This window comes from Equus przewalskii, chromosome 10 (genome assembly GCF_037783145.1).
Source record: "Equus przewalskii isolate Varuska chromosome 10, EquPr2, whole genome shotgun sequence".
In the NCBI taxonomy this organism is placed as follows: domain Eukaryota; kingdom Metazoa; phylum Chordata; class Mammalia; order Perissodactyla; family Equidae; genus Equus; species Equus przewalskii.
Window position 1 is genome coordinate 22,753,437 of NC_091840.1, and position 18,553 is coordinate 22,771,989.

At 58.6% G+C, this 18,553-nt stretch overlaps 2 protein-coding genes across 4 annotated transcripts in view; both read right to left on the reverse strand.

The window, feature by feature from the left end:
• The window catches only part of STARD3 (StAR related lipid transfer domain containing 3), a 22,550-nt gene extending 21,417 nt beyond the window's left edge, over window positions 1–1,133 (reverse strand). The window contains exon 1 of one of the 2 annotated variants that reach the window (XM_070562090.1): window positions 460–1,133. In XM_070562090.1, coding sequence (XP_070418191.1) covers window positions 460–755 — 296 coding nt within the window. In that variant the 5' untranslated portion in view covers window positions 756–1,133. The remainder of the gene's footprint in view (window positions 1–459) is intronic. The other variant, XM_070562091.1, reaches the window with a different exon arrangement.
• Window positions 1,113–10,591, reverse strand: PPP1R1B (protein phosphatase 1 regulatory inhibitor subunit 1B). 2 transcript variants are annotated; one of them, XM_070562100.1, is made up of 7 exons: window positions 9,483–10,591; window positions 7,752–7,812; window positions 7,413–7,435; window positions 6,922–6,997; window positions 3,483–3,689; window positions 2,051–2,170; window positions 1,113–1,940 (listed from the first exon to the last, which is right to left on the reverse strand). In XM_070562100.1, exons 1-7 carry the CDS (start codon window positions 9,561–9,563, stop codon window positions 1,891–1,893), a joined length of 618 nt encoding a protein of 205 aa, XP_070418201.1. In that variant the 5' UTR covers window positions 9,564–10,591; the 3' UTR covers window positions 1,113–1,890. The 2 variants fall into 2 exon arrangements, with proteins under 2 accessions (XP_070418201.1, XP_070418202.1); XM_070562101.1 differs by lacking the exon at window positions 9,483–10,591 and adding an exon at window positions 8,255–8,938.
• Window positions 10,592–18,553: the final 7,962 nt, after the last annotated feature.

Sequence of the window (18,553 nt, forward strand, 5' to 3'; positions counted from 1 at the left end):
GTTTAAAGGGCGCTTTTGATGTCAATTAAGAAGTCATTCACTGCCGTTTCCAAAGGAAGTTGGGGGAGACCGTATGACAGTGAGACGCAGACCTACAGGAACGTGTAGACATTTTCCTGCTCATTCTCAGACCCTGACCCCTCCCCATAGCCTACTTCTGCCCCTTAACACCCAGAAACCGTCCCCTCGCCTTTCCGCTCAAAGGGAAAAGGAAGGCTTTGGGGGGCCCTCCCCAGGTCTTCCAGGGTGGGTGGGGCCGTGAGGGGCTGCGCCCTAGACCCCGAAGCCCGCGCAGAGCGGAGCACGGCCGAGCAGAGGAAGGGGGCGGAACCTGGGACGCGGGGGATGTGGGTAGGGTCGGACGGAACGAAGACGGACAACAGGCTGGCAGGCGGGGTCCGCTGGCCAGACCCAGCCCTCGTACCACCACCCGGTCCCAGTGACCTCTCCAGAACCCACCTGCTCCATGTCAGCCGCCGCCCTGGCTGTTCCTGCCCCAGCCGCAGGCCAGGTCCGCAGCCCCGGCAGCGCCTCAGAGCGGAAGGGGATCTTCCGGTGGCGCCACTTCCGCCGCCGGGTCCGCCCCGGAGAGCGAACCGGGAGGGGCGTGGGACGGCAGCCCTGCCCCTCCGCCTCGGCCTCCATCCCCCACGCCAGGCGCACAGCCAAGGGCAGGAATGGGGTACCCGCTGGTTAGACTTCAAGAGGGTCTTCCTGATGCGGGGGTGGGGAATGGGAAAGAAGCCCAGGAGCATCTTTATTATTGGACACAGGCCTGGCACTGCGTAAGAAAAGGAGAACTTCGTGGAGGGAGGACTGTGCGGCTGGGGGACAGGTTCTTTGGAGAAATCCAGTTCCTCCTGAAGGATTTCTCTTCTCTTCGTTCCTCCCACCCCGCCTCTTTCAGCCGTCCCTAGCAGGATGTAGAACTTGTGTGGTCCTTCCTAAGAGTGCCCCGAGCTTGTTGTCTGCAGGAAAGACTCCTAGACTAGAGGACTGGACACTAGGGTCAAGGCCCTGCCCCTCGGATGACCACCAACCAGGTCTTCCACATCGGGAAGGCCGTTGCCTCCTCCTCCCTGTCCTTCCCCTGAAAGAGGAGTCTCCGCACAGTTATTTACAAAGATTTATTACAGCACGGGAGCGGTTCAGGCCTGGCGTCAGGGAAGAGGGGAAGGGGGCAGAGCAGCTAGAGGACAGGACAACCTGGCTCCCCTCACCGTGTGCATCCCCCTCCCCCCAAGGACGGATACTAGGCGGCATTCTTGGCATCAAAGCACAAACAAAACGCAACAAAGCAGCCTCTGCCAATTCATCTTCCAGGCACCCAGGCTGGGGAGGGAAGAGGATAAGGGGAAGATTTCCAAAATGTTGAGGCTGTGGAGAAGGATGCCTGAATCCTGGGTCCTGGTAGAAGCCAGTGAGAGGGGTGGTGACTTGGAGTCCCCCATAGGAGAGGGGATGGAGAAGGATCTAGGGGCATCTACAGGTTCTTAGTACCTACCCCCTTTGCCCAGATCTTAGGGTCCTGCCCTGTGGTTTTCCTGTGCCCAGGGGAGAGGGTCTGGGGAGTACAATTGGGAAGACTGAACCTTTGTCCCCCAGTTACTGGATTTTCCAATGCAAGCTCTCTCACATCCCGCCTCCCACTGGGTGAGTAGGGGAATGACTGGCAGGGGTAGGCATCAGGCAGCAAGTGCCCAGGGACTCTGGGCATCAGCCAAAGGTGGGCAAACAAGCAAACACAGACCAGCTTTAATCTTCTAGAAGTCAGAAGCCGCAGCACTAGCAAGTGAGGGGAAGGGTACAAAATAGGGTGGGGACAGAGTGGGTTTCTGGAGAGCAGCAATGCCTCCTCCACTTTCTTCTGGGAGATGCAGGGCTGGGTGCCTATGTGCCAGGCTCCAGGTGGGCAGGGCGCTGTGGCTCCTCCCCTGGCTCTGCAAGGCAAGCAGAGGGACTCAGGGCCTGGCCACACCCACCAAGATCTAGCTCCACATCCTCATCCCTCCACCCCCCACCCCCTACCCCCCTGGCTCCCAAGCCTCACCACTTAGTGCGGGGTCTTCCACTTGGTCATCGGAGCTTCCATCTCTCTGGGGCTCATCCAGAGGGGGCGGGCGCTCCCAGGGCCCCTCCAGACCCTGGCCACAAGTTGTCTTCTGCCCAGCTGGGGACAGGGAAGAAGTAGTGAAAACACAGGCTCTGAGTATCCATCTGGCTGTCCTGGAACATCGGCTGAGTCTCTGATGGCTGAGGCTAAGCTTTCTGAGGGCATCATGGTATAGTGGAGACAGCACTGGACTGCACAGCTCTTCCAATGACTAGCCATATGGTTTAGATAGTCGTTACCTCTCTGAAGGGGACGGTAAGAGGGAAATTGTGTAGATTGCCTTAAATAAGATATGCGTGGCCCAGCACTAGAACCCAGGAGCCACTCCGAGAGTGGTGGCAGTTGATATTGCTCCTTGGTAGTCATGGGACCCACTGCCCTGCTGCTTTTCCCGAGAGGGAACGCTCTCCTCTCACCTCCTGTCTACCTGTTCTGGGGGTCTCAGTGGGAGTTGACTCAGAGACACAGAGAGAAGGTCCAAGCCATTTTGTTTGGGTGCAAAGGCTGGACACTTCAAGCAGGGGTGGTCGGCTGTTTGTCATCCCCATGAATAATGGGACCAAAAAGTTTAATGTGCACTAGGAGGGACAGATGTGGCACAGCCTTGCATGGCCAGGTCTGGAAGAATCAGCCATGAGAGGGGCTTAGATCTCCTGCCGAGAAATTCTCTGGGCCTTGGGACCCTGTGTGGAGATTTTGGATCTGGGACCTCTAGCTCTGAGGCCTGCTGTGTAGGTCTTAGGCCACTCGCTGGCCCATCTCTTCCGAGGCAGCTGGGGTTGGAGGTGCGGAGGACCAGATTGGTTCTTGAATCCTAGATTCTCTGTCTAGACGCTAGAGGGCACCATCTCCCCCTCCCCCCCCCCCCCCCCCCCCCGCCCCCAGCCTAGGAAATAAAAAAGGGGGAGAAACAGCCACAGGATCCTGGAGAGGACTTATCAGTCAGCACTCTGCCTCCCAGCAGAGACCACATCCTAGTTCAGAAATGCAGGCAGTGAGGGCACTGGACACCCTTAGTCCTCCATCCCTGCATCTCCTTGCACCCCCTCACCACCAGCGAGATGGGAAGTCCTTTCTTGGGTCTAGCTTCAAACCTCATGTGGCCTTGCCTTACTTCTTAGAGAAGAGATGAATTATTAGGAAAGCCTGATTGGGAGAGGGGCTGAGTCAAGGATGGGAGCAGCCCAGGTGTCAGGTAAGGCTGAGTGTGAGGCATCCAGTGGGGTGAGAGGATGGGAGGCCCCTTGTGGTGTGAGTGCAGTTAACATGTGTGAGAACTGGGAACTGAGAGGGGGTTACCCAGGACACTTAGGGAGGACCCCACCTAACCATGGTGGTGGGACCCAGGCTTCCAGTCCCTTCAGCTTACCAGACCCCCTGCTGCTCTTCAGGACTTCAGCCTGGCTGTCCTCCTCCTCCTCCTCTTCTTCGTCATCCTCCTCCTCCTCCTCCTCCTCTTCCTCTCTTGGGTAGCCCAGCTCCCGAAGCTCCCCCAGCTCATCCTCCTCCTCCGAGGCCTGGTTCTCATTCAGGTTGCTGATGGACTGCAGGTGAGACTCAGCAATGCGCTGCACAGCTGGCACAGGGGAACCCGGGGAGGCAAGGGTCAGCCAGGTCCAAGAAGCAGCCCATGGAGCTGGAGAGGCATGTGGCCCCGCCCCCAGCCTCCTTCCCATGGGCTGGGCCAGTGCTAACCGGCTCAGAGTTCTAGTTCAAAAGCTGAAGGCTGCAGGTCAGCCTGCTGGGGTCCACACCAGGGCAAAAGCAGCAGGGGGTAGACTCTTGATCAGATTTGGCTCTTAAGCTGTCCAAAGATGCTGGCCCCCCAGAGGCTGGCACCAGGCAGCTCCCCTACACCATAGGGTGCCAAGCTGGACAAGACCAGGCGGGCACAACAGCAGCTTAACATTTCCTGGCTGGGGAGCTTGCTTCTCCAAGGACCCAGTATTAGGAATAGTGTCCAGCTACAGCCCCTGGCAGAAGGCACAGGGCCTAGGGGCCAGGGCCTGGAGGATTTGTCCTTTCAACTTCTGGGGGAGTGTGCAGCCTGCTTAGGGCTCACTGTTCACCCTAATCCTAGCCCTCCCATGCTGGGCTTGGTCCCCACCCCCGGGCGCTGCCCTGTCATAGATGCCACTCCACACACCTCTGCCCCAAGCTCTAAGAGGTAGGAACAATTCTGAGACTGAGGACATAATAGTCTGCAGCCAGTGAAGTCGTGCCTGGGGATGTGGCGTGCTCGACGCAGCCCCCACAATCTTGACCCACATCCCCAAGCTCCCAGCTCCCTCTCTGGTGACCTAGAAAGCAGCAAACACCCCCCACCATCACCACCACCAAGGCCTGATGGGATAGGGCCTAGGAAGGGAACAGAGTGGGCAGCTGGAGAGAAGTTTCCAAACAATGGAAAGGACCAGGAGCTTCGGGAAAGGGGCCGGGGCTGGGGAATTCTGGGAGAATGGCAGGGGTTGAGGGGACACTGTGAGGTGTGGCTGGGGCAGAGGCAGCAGGGGGGCCAGGAGCTGGCGGGATTTTAAAGGATTTGGGTCACTAAACTCACAGCCCACAGCTGAGATGCTGACGAGCTAGGGGCTGGAGTTGCCGCAGCTCCTTCCTGGTCTGCAGGCAGCCCGTCCCCTCAGAAGGCCCGAGGGGTAGATCCAGGCTGGAAACCTGTGGTGCAATGAGCGGGGCACTGTGCTCCTGCCAACTCGGGGACAGGCACAGAGGGTGCATTGTGTGTGCCCGCTGCCCCGCCCTGCCCCAGGCTCCAGCCCAGTGCCTCCCGCTGGCTCTGGGCAAGCTACCCAGGCAATAAAAGCGCAATAAATCACCCTGCCCTGGCCTTGGGGATGCGGCAAAGCTTCACCTTGAGCCAAGTGTGAGGGTTCGGCCTTGGAGAGCCCCCCTCATGCCTAGACTCAGTGTTATCCACCCTCCACCAGGGGCCCTTCTCCCCCTACAAAGCCCCAACCCGGCCAGGTGCCGTCCCCTGCCCAGAACGGGGCTGGAGCCTACAAAACAGTGCCCCCCAGGGACAGAAGGGTCCTCTGAGGTTTGAGCGGGGAGACAGAGGGGGTGGCAGCTGGAGCAGCCGTCCTCTCCCCCAGCTAGGGGAGGAGAGTTCAGTTCGTGAACAATAGGTGTGTGTGCATGTGCAGCGCCTGTGCTGGTGCCCCGTGCACCTCCCGCATGCCTCGCCTCACCTCGCCCCTGCCTCATGCCTCTCAGGGCTCTCTGGGGTCTCCCGCTTGCCCTCCCAGCTGTCTCCTTCTCTCTCTGTCTCCATCTCTGGGTTCCTGAACTCCCGCCCACCCAAGTCTCCCTTTTTAAGCTCAGAAGTCTCTAGCACAGCCCCCACCTGCAGGCTACCTGCCCCTGTCCTGGCCCCTTTCCTCTGCCCTGCCTCTCCCCACTTAGACCCTCCTAAGGCACAGCCCACAGAAGCAGTGGGGGTGGGGGCACATTTCTGGCCATTGCAGGGGGCCCGGGAAGCGCCTTGGCTGTATCCTCTTCACCCCAGCCCTCTGCCCCACACTCATAATCAGGCATCCCAGCGACGCGACGCTTCATCCCCCTCACATCCACTCGGCCCTCCCCAGCCCAGGGAGGGAGGAGAGAGATTCCTCATATTGTGTGCTGAGAAGATGCCACCCCACCCTCATGCCCACCCTGGGGACTGGCCTTCCCCACATCCCTACAGGTGGGAAGTCCTTCCAGGTGCTGAACCACACTGCCTGCTTGCTGTCCCTTCATTCCCTGTCCTGGGGGGAAGAGAAAGAGCCCCTGCCTTTCTCTCCTCTCCTCTCTGCTCCCAACCCAGGCAGGCGGGCTGACAGGTGCACCTGTTGACCTTGACCGGTGCTGGGAATTCATTAAAACCACCCCAGAGGGAGCACTCAGCACACCGGGAGAAGGGAGCTGGCCAGGCAGGAAGAGCCCCAGGCAGGCGCGGAGGGGGGAGTGGGAAGGCATCCCATGGCTTAGTTAGGAAGAGACCTTCCCCACACCCGTCTGCCCCACCTTCTCCTCCAGCTCCCCACCGGAAGCCAAGTCTCCAGGCTGGCCCTAAGACCCCCTCTGATTTCACATCTCTTCTCCTTTGCACACCTTCTTCCCTCTTCCTGGAATGTCCTTCCAGTGTCTCCCCCACCACCACCACCTGTTGAGTTTTCATTCATCCTTCAAATCCAGGCTTAAACATCTTCTCCTCTGTAACTCTCCCTGACCCTTTGGGGCAAAGGGCCCCAGGAGGGCAGGGGCCAGATCTCACTCCTCTTATTTTGCCCACTGCTCACCAGTGAGGCCTGGCATACACTAGGTGTTGCATAAGTGTGTGTTATAGGAATGACTTGCCTTCTAATACAGAAAGGAAAAGCAGGAATGAGAAGCATCCAGTGGGCAGGCCTGTGCCAATGTTATGCGAATGGAGAGGAGGGCAGGGCAACGGGTGCAGCCCAGGAGAAGGTGCCCCTTGGGGAGTGGGAAGGGGGGTCCACACACACTTGCAAATAGGAGGAGCAGAGCTGAGTCTCTTTATGTTGATGCCTACTTGTTATTTTAGGCCAGCCACCTCTTTTCTTCCAATCCCACACCTGATTTTAAGGCTCATATCTGCCGTGTTCAGCCTCCACACTCCTGCTTTTTGACAAGGCCACATTAAGAGAGAATTGGTCTGCAAGTAGGGGTTGAGGTACACGAGACCATCCCTCCCCACTGACAAAAGTTCAGCTTTCACCTCTCCTCAAATGCCAGCCCCGCTCCAGGGGTCAAGGGGACAGCCAGACTGATGGGTGAGGGGACAGTACCTTTCAGTGAGGGCGGTGTGTAGGCACAGGGGTTGGATCTCTTCGACTTGAGGTGGTGCCCCTCTCCTGAGGCTCTCTGCCAGGGGAAGGGCCAGATTAAATGGGCTCACCCCAGGCCCCTTCCTGTCACCCTCCCTGCATTCCATCCCACCCATGGCAACCCAGGCAGACTGGTCTAGCCTCTGCTGATGGGTCCAGGCGCTGCTGCCCCCAGGGTCCTGCACCTAGGCTGAGGCCTCCCCGTTGCTTTGGGAGGGCCTCAATAAGCCGTGGCCTGGCTCTGAGCACAACCCTAGGTTCTGGAGGCCTCACCCGGGTCTGAGGAAACAAAGGGCAGAGGAGGATGTGCTGGTGGCACCCTGGCACCAGGCACTCTCCCTGGAGGTGCCGATTGATGTGCTAATGTGTCCTCCTGGGCGGCCCCCTGTGTTAGTCCACCCCACCACAAAGGGCCCCAGCATCCCTTTTTCCAGCTGCCCCTGAAAACTCACCTGGTGCGGGGAGGCCTCCTCCTCTGAGAGAGGCCACCGATGAACCGAGGGCGGAAGAAGAGAGAAGAGGGAGAGAGAAAGGGGAACAGAGACAGAGAATTCAAATTACTTTCTCCAAAGGCTCAATCTCCAGGGAAAGGGAAAGTGTGCCCTTTCCTTCCCGGTGTTGGGAGGGGCCTGGGCAATAAGTAAACCCAGCCCCTCCCAGACCTTACCCACTCCCCCCCTCCATCTTCTGCTCCGTCTCCTACTCATGGGATTTGGCAAGGGCCCCAAGAAAGCATCAGAGTTAGGGTGCGGCAAGGGCTGGGGGTGCGGGCGGGCAGGGAAGGGGCCCACCTGGAGAGGAGTGCTCTGAGAGCCGGAACAACATGGCAGGGGTTGGTCTCCTGCGCCGGATCTAAGGAGATGGAGAAAGAGGTGGGGAGGAGGGGGACAGGACAGACACCTGCAGCCCCCCCCACCCCCCACATCACAGCAGGAAACAAACAGTGCTTTGGAGTCCCTGGGGAACCTTTGAATCAAAGACAGTCAGAGCTGAAAGGAACTCTATAGCTCACCCCTCATTTTACTGAGGTGAAAACCCAAGGCTCAGAGAGATTCAGCAAAGAGCTCAAGGCCACACAGCATGCCAAGGCAGAGAAAGGAGGAGAAAAACCAGTTAGTGACTCCAGCCCATGCCATCCCACTCCATGGCTACTCTAGAACGGGTATTTCCCTTTCTCTCTTCCCCTACCAAGGCCCTTCCTCTCCCATTTTTTTTTAAGACATCAGACCTCAGGAGCCGAAGCCAGCTATAGAAGATGCCCCATGGGCCATGGCACCCACGTGGCCCTGCCCACCTAAGCTCAGCTCAAGGGCTTCAAAGAAACTGGATCCAGCTGCAGAGGGAGGCTGAGTCGAGGCACTGCAGACACCTCCAGCCTCACACTGAGGCTCAGGTGTGGGCCTGAGCCCCAGACCCCGAGGGGCCTGGTGGGTGTCTCTGGAGGCTTGGGTCTGGGCCCCTCTAGCAGTCTCTCTCAGGCTGTAGAACTCTTTACCTAGTCCTCATAAAAAAAACAAAAAGTTGCCCTCCTAGGTACATGAGCCAAGCTGAATAGTGAGGGGAGGCACGGAGCACTCCCAGGAATGGCCCCCCCAGCTTGGCAATCAGACCGACTGTCAGTTAATTAGGTCCCCTTCGAGCTCCAGGGAAATGCACAAAGAGAACCAGGTGAATTAAGCTGACACTGCCACCTCCTCCTGCCAAGCTCCCAAGACGGTCATCCAGACAGAAAGCTGCTTAGGCTCAGGACCCAACCCGCCCCCCATAGCCCCCTATCGCCCCTCAAAATGACTTGGCCCCACTGTCACTGCTCTGTTGAGTGCCAGCTACACCTCAGCAACAAGTGAACCTTCTAGGTTGTTGGGGGGCGGAGCCCTCTTCTCCTCCCCCACCCCTCTTCGGAGACCTCCCAGACCCCAGGAAGGCTCTCCAGACAAGCCAGGCGCCTGTGTGTAGAGGAGTGGCTTCACTAACGACTGGTCATCCTCCACGTCCCCCCCCCCGCCCCCCCCCCCCCCCCCCGCCCAGGTTCTGGCTCTGTCTAGGGCCTGACAGCAGAATGAGGTCAGAACAAGGTTCTGGCGACCCCAGCCCAGCCATACAGGGTGGCACTAGAGAGAGGCAGAGCAGGGGGCGAGCAGAGGGGCAGGCCGGCTTTGCATAATGAATGGGTCAGTGCACCACGTTTCTCACATCTGACCAGGGCTGGCTGGGACCAGGGCGCAGGGGTCCTGGTGGTAGCCTAGGGAAGGAGGACACTGTGCGGGGTCCAGAGCACAGCCCCCCCTCCCGGGACGGCCCAGAATTCTCCCGCCCGGGGATCAGGACGGAAGCCCTGGGAAAAAGTTGCACGAGTTTCCAGCGAACTTCCCGCGCGGCCCCGCGCCCCCGCCGTGTCCGAGGCGGCCCGGGACTCTCCTTCGCCCCCCATCTCCCGGGCCAGTCCGGAACTGGCAGCGCCCGGGAGCGCAGAGAGGCCCCGGAGTGTGGGGGGCTCTGCAGGGGTGGGCGCGGCCCCTTACCATCTCCACCTGGCGAGGGTCAAGCTGGCTGGGGGGCGCGGGCACGGAGAACTGGATCTTCTTGCGGTCCTTGGGGTCCATGGCGGGCGGGGTGGTCAGTGGGGCGGGGGCGCACGGTCCCGGCTGGGCTCCCCCGCGCTGCTCCGGGCGCCGCGGCGACAGCGGGCTGTGCGGCGAGGAGGAGGAGGAAGGCTGTTCGCGCACAGATAAAAATACCGCGCTCAGCGAGGGGAGGGCACACGGGCGGGAGGAGGGGTCGGCGCCGGGCTCCGAGTGCCCCCCGGCTCTGGGGCTGATCCGCCTCGCGCTGCGCTGCGTCCGCACCCCGGTCACCTCGTGCCTCCACCCTCGGGCCCCCGGCTCGCTTGTCTCTGTGTCTCTGTCTCTCTCTGTGTCTCTGCCTCTCCCCTCCTTCCCTCACTCTCTCTGAGTGTCTCTGTGTGTCTCTTCTCTGTCTCTCCGCCGTTCCTCTCTCTCCCTCTCCGTGTGTCTCTGTCTCTGCCTCTCTCCCTCTCTCTTGGTGTCACCCCTCTGGCCCCAGCCTTGGGGTCCCCAGCCCGTCCCCTCGGCCTGGGACTGGCGCCCGGGTGCTTGGTGGGAGGGCTTAGGAGAAAGTGGCCAATGAGCACCGGGAACCGTGTTCTTCCCGGGCCCGGAGGAGGATGGGGAGTGTGAGCCAGGGCCGGGGGATCAGGCTGGGGGCCCCCTGCGGTCTCCCCAGAACTTGAAGCTGCATTATTGATGGAGTCCAGCAGGGAGGATAATGGGGGGAGGCCGAGGGGGAGAGGGGCAGCAGGGAGACAGGACTCTGGCCTTAACCCATTCATGGCCTGGGTACTTGGAGTTTCATGGGGAGGCCTGTGAGGACGTGGAGAGTACCACCAGCATGTCACGCTGTGAATGGGGGTGTCCTAGGAAGCGAGTGAGTGTGGAAGAGCGGGTTGTGTGTGGGAGGACATGTGTCAGTCATCATTGCAGGGACTGTGTGTGTGAGTGAGTGCCAGGGGCCCTGTGGTGCCTATAGCTGGGGAGTGTGTGTGTGTGGGGGGGGAGAGGTCGGTGTGGTATGAGTGTGTGAGAGTCTGTGTGAGTAAGTGTGTCAGAGTGTCAAGGATGCTGGTGTGAGTGGCAGGATGTGGGAGGACTATGTGTGTGGGGAGGAGGGTGTGGGTGTGGGGGAGGATGTCAGAGGCTGTCAAGGTGATGGGCAGGCGTGTGCCAGCTTGCAGGGGGTGGGGGTACTGTATCCACAGCTCTAGTCTGCCAGTAGAGGGGGGATGAGGTCGTGATCCTGTGAGCACGCCTGGGAGGGGAGAGGGGATGTGACCCTGCCATGATGTACCCTGGATTCACGTGTCTGCTGCCTTTTTTCCCCAGATTTAAGAGGGGAGACAGAGCCAGCCCAGAGGGACAGATTTGGGGGCGCTGGGGGGGCTGCCTGTACCAGTACACGTGCCATCACGTGTGTGAGTTTGGTGCATTCAGGAACAGAGCTGAGAGGACAGGTGCCTGTGCTCATTTCTGAGGTGTGAACCTCTCTCTGCAGAGGTGTCTGTGTGTCTCTGGAGAGGAGAAAGGAGAGGAGCTGGCCCTGTAGGGTGGAGTGTCCCTGTTTATCTGTCAGACCCTGGGTATCTGCAGAAGCTGGTGTCTCCCTCTGCAGGCCCGTGGGTGAGGGTCTGAATGCCTCTCTGTGGTGCTGAGAGGGTGTGTGTAGAGGTGTACATATTGTACACATGTATGTGTCTTCCTGGGGCTCTGTTTGTGTTGGCTGTGATCTCTCCTGGTCACACTTGGACTTGGAACAGGCATGAGCCCTCCCCCTCACTCTTCCAGCAACTTTTCCACTCCCAGCCCCAGCATGCTGGGTCTTTGGCAGGGCGAGGAGGGAGCAAGAGGCCAGAAGAGTCTTGTGGAAATGGAGTCAGGGGCAGGATGTTGTGCCCCAGGGTCAGTGCCCACTCTGGGGGTGAAGGAGAGGGTGGCAGGAGGGCACAGCTTTGCTCATGGGAGCTGGAAGCCCTGGCCGCTCAGCTCCACTCCTCCCAACCCCAAGCCTGGCTCAAGTCCTGCTGTGTTTGTTGACTTATATGCTTGTTGGGAAACAGCCGGATGCCAGGTTGCTTGCCCAGGGTGTGGGCATCTCCTGCAGCCCCTGGCTTGGCCCAGACCCCTCTTCCAGACGGGGTGTGGCGGGGAGTGGCAAACACCAGTTTGGCAGGGCCTTGGGAGGGTAAATAAGAAGGTCCTGAAAGTCAGAAGGGGCACAGGAAGGGTATGGCCCAGGCAGTAACGGGAGTGGCCACTGGGACAAGGGCAGGGTGAGGAGCCTGTGGCTTCCAGTGCTGGGGGGTGGGAAGGTCCTGGGGCGGGATGAGGGAACAGAGGACAGCTGGGTGGGTGACGAGAGGACAGAGACAAGGAGCTATCCCCACCAGTCGCACTCAGAGCCCATCAGAGCTGAGAAGACCTTGAGAACCACGGTGGCTGAGGCTCTTTTGACCAGGGAGGACTTGTTTATGGATGTTCTGCCAAAAGGATTGGAGCTCTGGGAGACTCGGAACCAGGAAAAATTCCCCTGACCCAGGCTGGGGCAGCTGGGAAGGGAGACTTTCCCCTCTCAGCCAGGCCTGGAAGATGGGTTCTTTGAGGGTGGAGGGGAGGGTGTTTAACTCTGGCTGCTAAACCCTGGGACCAAGAAGGGTGGGGAAGACTGGCTGGCAGGTACAGGTGCGAGGGACAGACAGGAAGGAGGAGGAAGGGAAGGAAGGATAAAAGAGGCAAGAGGTGAGAGAGAGAAAGGGGGAGAGGTAGGAAAAATCGAGACGAAAGAGACGGAGAAAACACATGTGAGAGACGGAGAGACACAGGGAGAAAGAGAAAGCTCACGCTGGAGAGAGGCAGGAGACAGAGATGGAGAGAGAGTAAAAATAGCTCAGCATTAAGATAATTGCAGCTCACAGCTCTGCCCTCCGTTAGGAATTAAATGAGGTTTTATTACTTTGATTTTTCTCTACTGGATCCTACGCGACTTCTCAAGAACTTGGGGAAAAGTTTTTCAGGTGGGCGGCCAGGTGGCGGGGGCTGCGTGGGTGACAGAGGAGGAAGGGAAGGGACTTCTGGGAGCTGGGGGAGGTGTGGGCAGGAACAAGGAGTGGGGAGGGACTGGTGGGGACGGGGAAGCCCAGCAGGGGCTGGGGGAGGTGGCCAGGGTCAGGCACCTCTTGGAAGGGCTGGGAAGCAAGGGACAGGGGTGACCTCCATTCTCTTTGACTTAGAATTAATCATATGCAAATGAGATTTAAAAATAATATGCCACTCCTCCCTTATTATTCTTGAGTTAGAAGGGTGGTTGGGTCCAAGGAACTAATTCAAGACCTTGTTTGACTTAACTCCGATTGAACTATGGGTCTTTCTGCTTGGACTGACAAAAAAGTTTGTCACAGGGTGTCTATTAATGTATCATAGGCCTCAGCTCACTATTCTGAGCACACAATTTCTGTTCACATCATTGCCTGGTGCCAGCCACAGTGCCCGGCGTACAGGAGGCACTATTTGCCTTCTCTGGAAGTGTGAGACCTTTGCCCTCTTCCTGGGAGATGGGGAGAGTGGACCATCTCGAATATTCCTTCCCTTCCCCCAAGCAAGATACAGTCTCGTGGACAGAACACAAACTGGGGAGTTGGACAGACTTGGGTAGGAATCTTAGGTCTGTAACTTACTGTGTGACGTTAAACAAATTTCTGAGCCTCTCTGTGCCTCAGTTTCCTCATGTTTCAAAACCCACCTCACACGGTAGCTGGGACTATTCAATAAGATAAAACTGACAAAACCCCCAGCCCAGCACAGGGCTCCTGATAACACGTCTTCAACAAAGGTCCCAGGCTCCCCGGAGCTCAAGGGATGCAGTTCCCAAAAGGGCCAGCAGGTGCCGGAGTCGGCCAGGGTTTGGGCGCGGCACTGCTGGCACCTTGGGGCTGTAGTTGGGCATCACACCCGTGACCTTGGCACCACGGAGCTGAGTGGAGTTGGCTGGGTTGGCATGTGGCAGCTGGAAGGGAGGCCCCCGGAAGCCCGGGGAAGCAACCTTAGAGAAGCCAGGGAACGCTAGCTGGGCACACTAGGGCATCTTTCCCTCTTCTGCTGATGGAGAGGAGACGGGGAAGAGGGACGGAAGAATTCCAAGGCCCGCCTCTGGGGAAACCCGTGGACACGGAGAGGAGAGTGTGACGGCACCCTCAGCCGGGACAACGGTGGCACCAGGACAGGGGGGCAATCATCTGAGACATTCATTCACACACTCATTCATCCATCATCCATCCCTTTACCCATTCAATAAATTCACATTGGGTGCTTTTTTTTAAAATCAACTTTATTGAGCTGGAGCTTATATAAAATAAAATGTACCAATTTAAAGTATACACTTCTATGAGTTTTTGAGAATTTTATACACGTGACCCCTACCACAATACAGATATAGAATGTATTCATCACCCCAAAACATTCTCTTTTACCTCATCCAAATCAACCTCCTCTCCCCCCTCACTGGGTGTATCATAACTCTTAGCACACTATTTTGAGACGTGTCCTTCCCACCATCTGTCTTTGCATCATCACCTGCCTGCCATAGTGCCCAGAATACAGTAGGCGCTACATGCTGTAGAGGGGATGGATTGAGGAATGAATGAATAGATGAATACGTAAGTCATATAAATTGACAACGGGTGAAATATGGACCATTTGCTCTGTGCTGGGCGCTGGGCCTTTTATATGTATTAGCTCACTTAATCCTCATTAGTATCATTCCATTTTACAGATGAGACAAATTGAGGCTCAGAGCTTTTGCCTGGAGCCTGGGTTCAAACGCAGACAGTCTGACTCCAGAGCTCTCCCTCTTTACTGCTGCCTTCCAAACATTCAGGATACTCAGTGGAAGATCGCTTGCATGCACTGGACCGGGTTTCTCCCTCACCCAGCCCAGATTGGACCGATCGGGGCGGGGGAGGGGTGCGGGGGGTGACGGAGGCGGTGGGGGGTGGGGGGAGGCTCGCCGGGAAGCAGAAATCAGTATGCCGAGGCTGCCCTCTGGTGGCAGACATGAGAACAGCGGCATCTGGGCCCTCTGGCGCCCCCAGGTGGGATGTTGTTAAGAAGAGTGAGCAAGAAGGCAGCTCGCAGTGCGGGCAGCCTCAGCCCCAGGCACCTGGAGACCCCCTGCTCTGGCCACTGCCTGGTGCCCCCCGAGGTGCCAGCTGAGGCTGCCCCGAAGAATGCCAGCTGCCGGAGCCCGCCGCCTCCCACCCCCTCCACCAGCCTCCAATCCCGGTCCAGTCGGCTGCTTCCATTCCCTGAAGAAGAGGCCCTAAAGTTAAAACAGCTGTTAATTTATAAACCAATTTTTCCGTGACTGCTTAATAAATCGCCAGCAGCTGCTCTGCCCCCTCCTCCTGCCCAGGCACCCGGCCCCGAGGGCTGCACGGAGAAGCTCAGAGCCGCCAGCCTGCCCCTCCTGCCTCTTTCCCCCAACTCCCCAACTTGCCTCATTCTCCCAGGAACTGGGCGTATGTGGGGGAAACCCTGATGAACTCAGCTTCTCTGGGCCTCAGTGGAGTGGAGAGGTGAGGATGGGTGTTCTTTCCTAGTGGGCTGCAGCCCAAAGGCCATCTCTCTCAATGCCCTCAAACCCCCACCCACCGCTCCCAGGCCAGAAGGTAGATGTCAAAGGTTTTCTTAGTTCCGTGGAGACGAGAGTGTCCAATTCCCGAGAGAAGTTCCCCTGAGGCCCCAGGAGGTAAGGGGACAGTGGGCTCGTCTCTGAGAGCACTGGAATCTCAATTCCCCGTATCAGGGTGGTCCCCCTGACAGATGCTAACCGGCTCCCTGAGCCTGCTGTTCTCTCTAGGGTGGGCTAGGAGGGGGCAAGGAATGCTGGGCTGGCATCCCCCTCTGGGAAGCTGCCCACACACACCCATCCCCAGGATGATGAGAGGAGGGATTTGGGCCTCCTGAACATTCACTTTGGCCAACTTCCTCTAGCATATAGAAGGTACCATGAGAACCTATGTGGGGCGGGGGCCATGTGAACAGCAGGCATGAGCCGTGTTCTTCCTCTTTGCCTCTGCAAGTTCTGAAGGCACCCAGGGGAGAAGCCTGCGGCTGCTGTGATCCCTGACTCAGCTGGGCAAGGGGCTCAATCCAGCCGTGCCCCTGTAGCCACAAGGACCTCAGCAGGAAAGGGGGAGTAGGGTGTTCAAGCACACCAGGTCAGGAGTTCAGATCCCCGTCTCCCATTTACTAGCTGTGTGACCTTGGCAAGTAACTTAACCTCTCTTTCCTTCGTCAGTGTCTCCATTTATAAAATACGGATAATAATTATGGGACTGTTGTGAAAATTAAACAAATCGATGCACATAAAGTGCCTGGCACATAGTAAGCACTTACAAAGTGGCAGTACTATCTTCTTATCACCCAGCTGGAAAGAGCAGAGATTGGATCTCCTGGGGCCCCCTAAGTGGCAAATCTTGGGGTAGGGGTGCTCAGGAGATTTCTAGGGGCCAAGGAGGGGGGTAGGAATGCTGGACAAAATTAAGACAAAACCCCACCAGGATCCCTGAGTTATATGCTTCTGACTGGGCTTTCTCAGTCTGGGCCCTTCTGTTCTCCCCATGCCTCTATTCCCCACCTCCTCCAACACCGGTAGCCATGGCCCTTCCCCAGCCTGCTTCTTGGGAAAGAAGGAAAAGCTTCCTCCCTACTCCAGCTCCTGGAGCCCCCACCTCTCAAGAAGCAAGTTCTCCCCACAGTCTGTCTGTCTAACCAAAATCCCTTCCGTTTCTTCTTTTGTTCTCTAGTCAGCAGGGGCTGCCATGACACTTTCCTGCCCCACCCCCAGCGGGATGGGGAGGCATCAGAGCCTGCTGGACTCTGCTGTCACACAGGCCCGGTGTGACCCTGGCCTTACTACATCCTCCCTGTGTGCCCGGAAGAACTTAGTCAACCTCTCTGACCCTTGGGTTCCCCAGCTTTAGCATGGGGGGGAAGCCCGGAACCTCCCTCCTGGGTTGCTGTGAGTGTTGAATGCCACACTGCCCATGAAGTTCTTAGCACAGGGCCTGGCTCTCAGCAGGTGCTGAGGACGTGGTGGTGCAGAGACGGATGGCAGAATGTCGTGGAAAGAACTCAGATGCTAGAGCCAGACTGTCTGGGTTCAAATCCTACTCCACTACCTGCAGCTGAGTGACCTTGGGCAGGTCACTTAACCTTCCCAAGCTCCTGTTTCTGCATAAAATGGGGACTGTAACAGAGCCTATGTCACTGGGTGGTTGTGAGACATTTAGAGCTCTCAGAACAGTTCTCCAGCTAAATAAATATTTGCCCAAATTAACAGTATTGTTACTTGCTGTTATTATTATCGGCCCCCACTAGACCACTGATCCCCTCTAGGCTTTGCCCCACCCAGGGGCTTGTTGATGGCAGAAGGTTGGAGGGTGAGCAGAACCAGACTAGAGACCCTGGTAGTGAGGATCCAGGCTCAGGGCAGGCCGCTTCCTCAGTGTTCTCACCTCTGGCATCCCCCTGGACCCTTGCTTGGGCATGATCTGGAGGCACAACCCTCTGTGTCCTCAAGTCAACGGTCCTGCGAAGCAGCCAGCTCCTCCCAGTGCCCAGGTCCTGACTATCTCCTGGAAATACAGCAGGCTCCCGGGGGCCCACTCAAGCCCAGGACTGCTCTGCCAGGGTGCCAGCTGGTGCCACGGGGGCGGGGCAGCAGTTTGATCATGTGGAAAGAGAAGCTGGAGGCACCCCTAGCCTTGGTGGCCCTCACCAGAGACAAGAAAAGGCTGGGGCACCCAGGACCTCCTAGTAGCTTCCTCCCACCCCCTCTCTCCCCCAGATAGGCAGGGGTGAGAGCCAAGCTTGCCCTGTCCAGGGCCTCAGTTTACTCAACCATCCTGGAGGTGGAGTCTCATTTCTGTCTCCCCGGGGCCCCAAAGGCCTTGGCATTGGTCTCTCACAGCTCCTTGCCCTCTTTCCTTTCTTAAAGAAACCGAGCTCGGCCTCCTCCTCCCGCCAGGATTCTCTCCTTAGAAGCCACCCAGGAGGACACTTAGCCCCAGAGGGGAGGAGAAAAGCCAACCGCATGCTGGAGATGGCCTCTGCAGGGTGTGGGGCGGCATCTCCAAGCCCGCCCAGGGCACGGGCCCCCGCAGGGCTCTCCTGGCGCTCCCCGCCCCTGCCCCTTCCCGCCGCCACTGGCCCTTTAAGAGCCTCTCCGCGCGCTGCCGTCCCGGATCAGCCAGAGAGACCATTAAAATTTTATGCAGAATGAAAATGGGCCAGGTCTCCAGCTTCCTCGCTCCCATCCAATGATTTATTACTCGCAAATACCACAGAACTAATTAGTATAGTAATTAATTAATACGCATTTGCATATTTGCATGTGCAATTAGTGCAGTGGAGTGATTACTGGGAGAATGAGGGGCCCCGGATTGTCAGATGTGAGGGGGAAGTGGCCTGGAAAAGAGTTAGTGGGAATGAACTTTGTAGGGAGCGCGAGGCGGGGAGGGAGGGGGAGGCGCGCGGGGGCGAGGAGAGGTTCGCCGGGGCGCAGGGGCTCCTCGCCCGGGTGCAGAGCAGCCGCGCGGGGGAGCGCCAGGCCCGGGCCCGCCCGCAGCCACCGGACGCCGGTCGGGGGTCGCGACCTAGGCGCCCCCGCCCCGCCCGCGGCCCCGCCCCGCCCCCGCCGCGTGGCACGGCTCCAAGCGCGCGCCTGATTGTTATGCATTGTGTTTCTTGTTGCGAGCGGAGCCGGGCGGAATGGGGCTGGCACAAGCTGTTTCCCTGCCACGCGGCGGTGGCACCTTAAAGGGGCAGCGTCCTTTCCCGCCGCCGCCGGTCCGCCCCCTCCCCCGCCGACCCCACCTCCGAGCCGCCCGCTGGACCCCCTTCCAGGAGGAGACCGGCGGCCCAAGCCAGGCTCGGGGCAAGGGGGCGCGCGCGGAGGCCGCCCAGGAGGTGGCTCGGCCCCAGGGGGCGCGGGGCACGTGCCGAGGGAGCCCGGCGGCAGGCAG

Excerpts from the sequence above, each read along its gene's own strand:
- PPP1R1B (XM_070562100.1), bottom strand. The coding sequence starts at position 9,563 with ATGGACCCCAAGGACCGCAAGAAGATCCAGTTCTCCGTGCCCGCGCCC. Across the intron at positions 7,813-9,482 it reads ACCCTCGCCAGGTGGAGATG|ATCCGGCGCAGGAGACCAAC; the intron begins GTAAGGGGCCGC and ends CCATCTCCTTAG. Across the intron at positions 7,436-7,751 it reads CTCAGAGCACTCCTCTCCAG|AGGAGGAGGCCTCCCCGCAC; the intron begins GTGGGCCCCTTC and ends GGCCTCTCTCAG.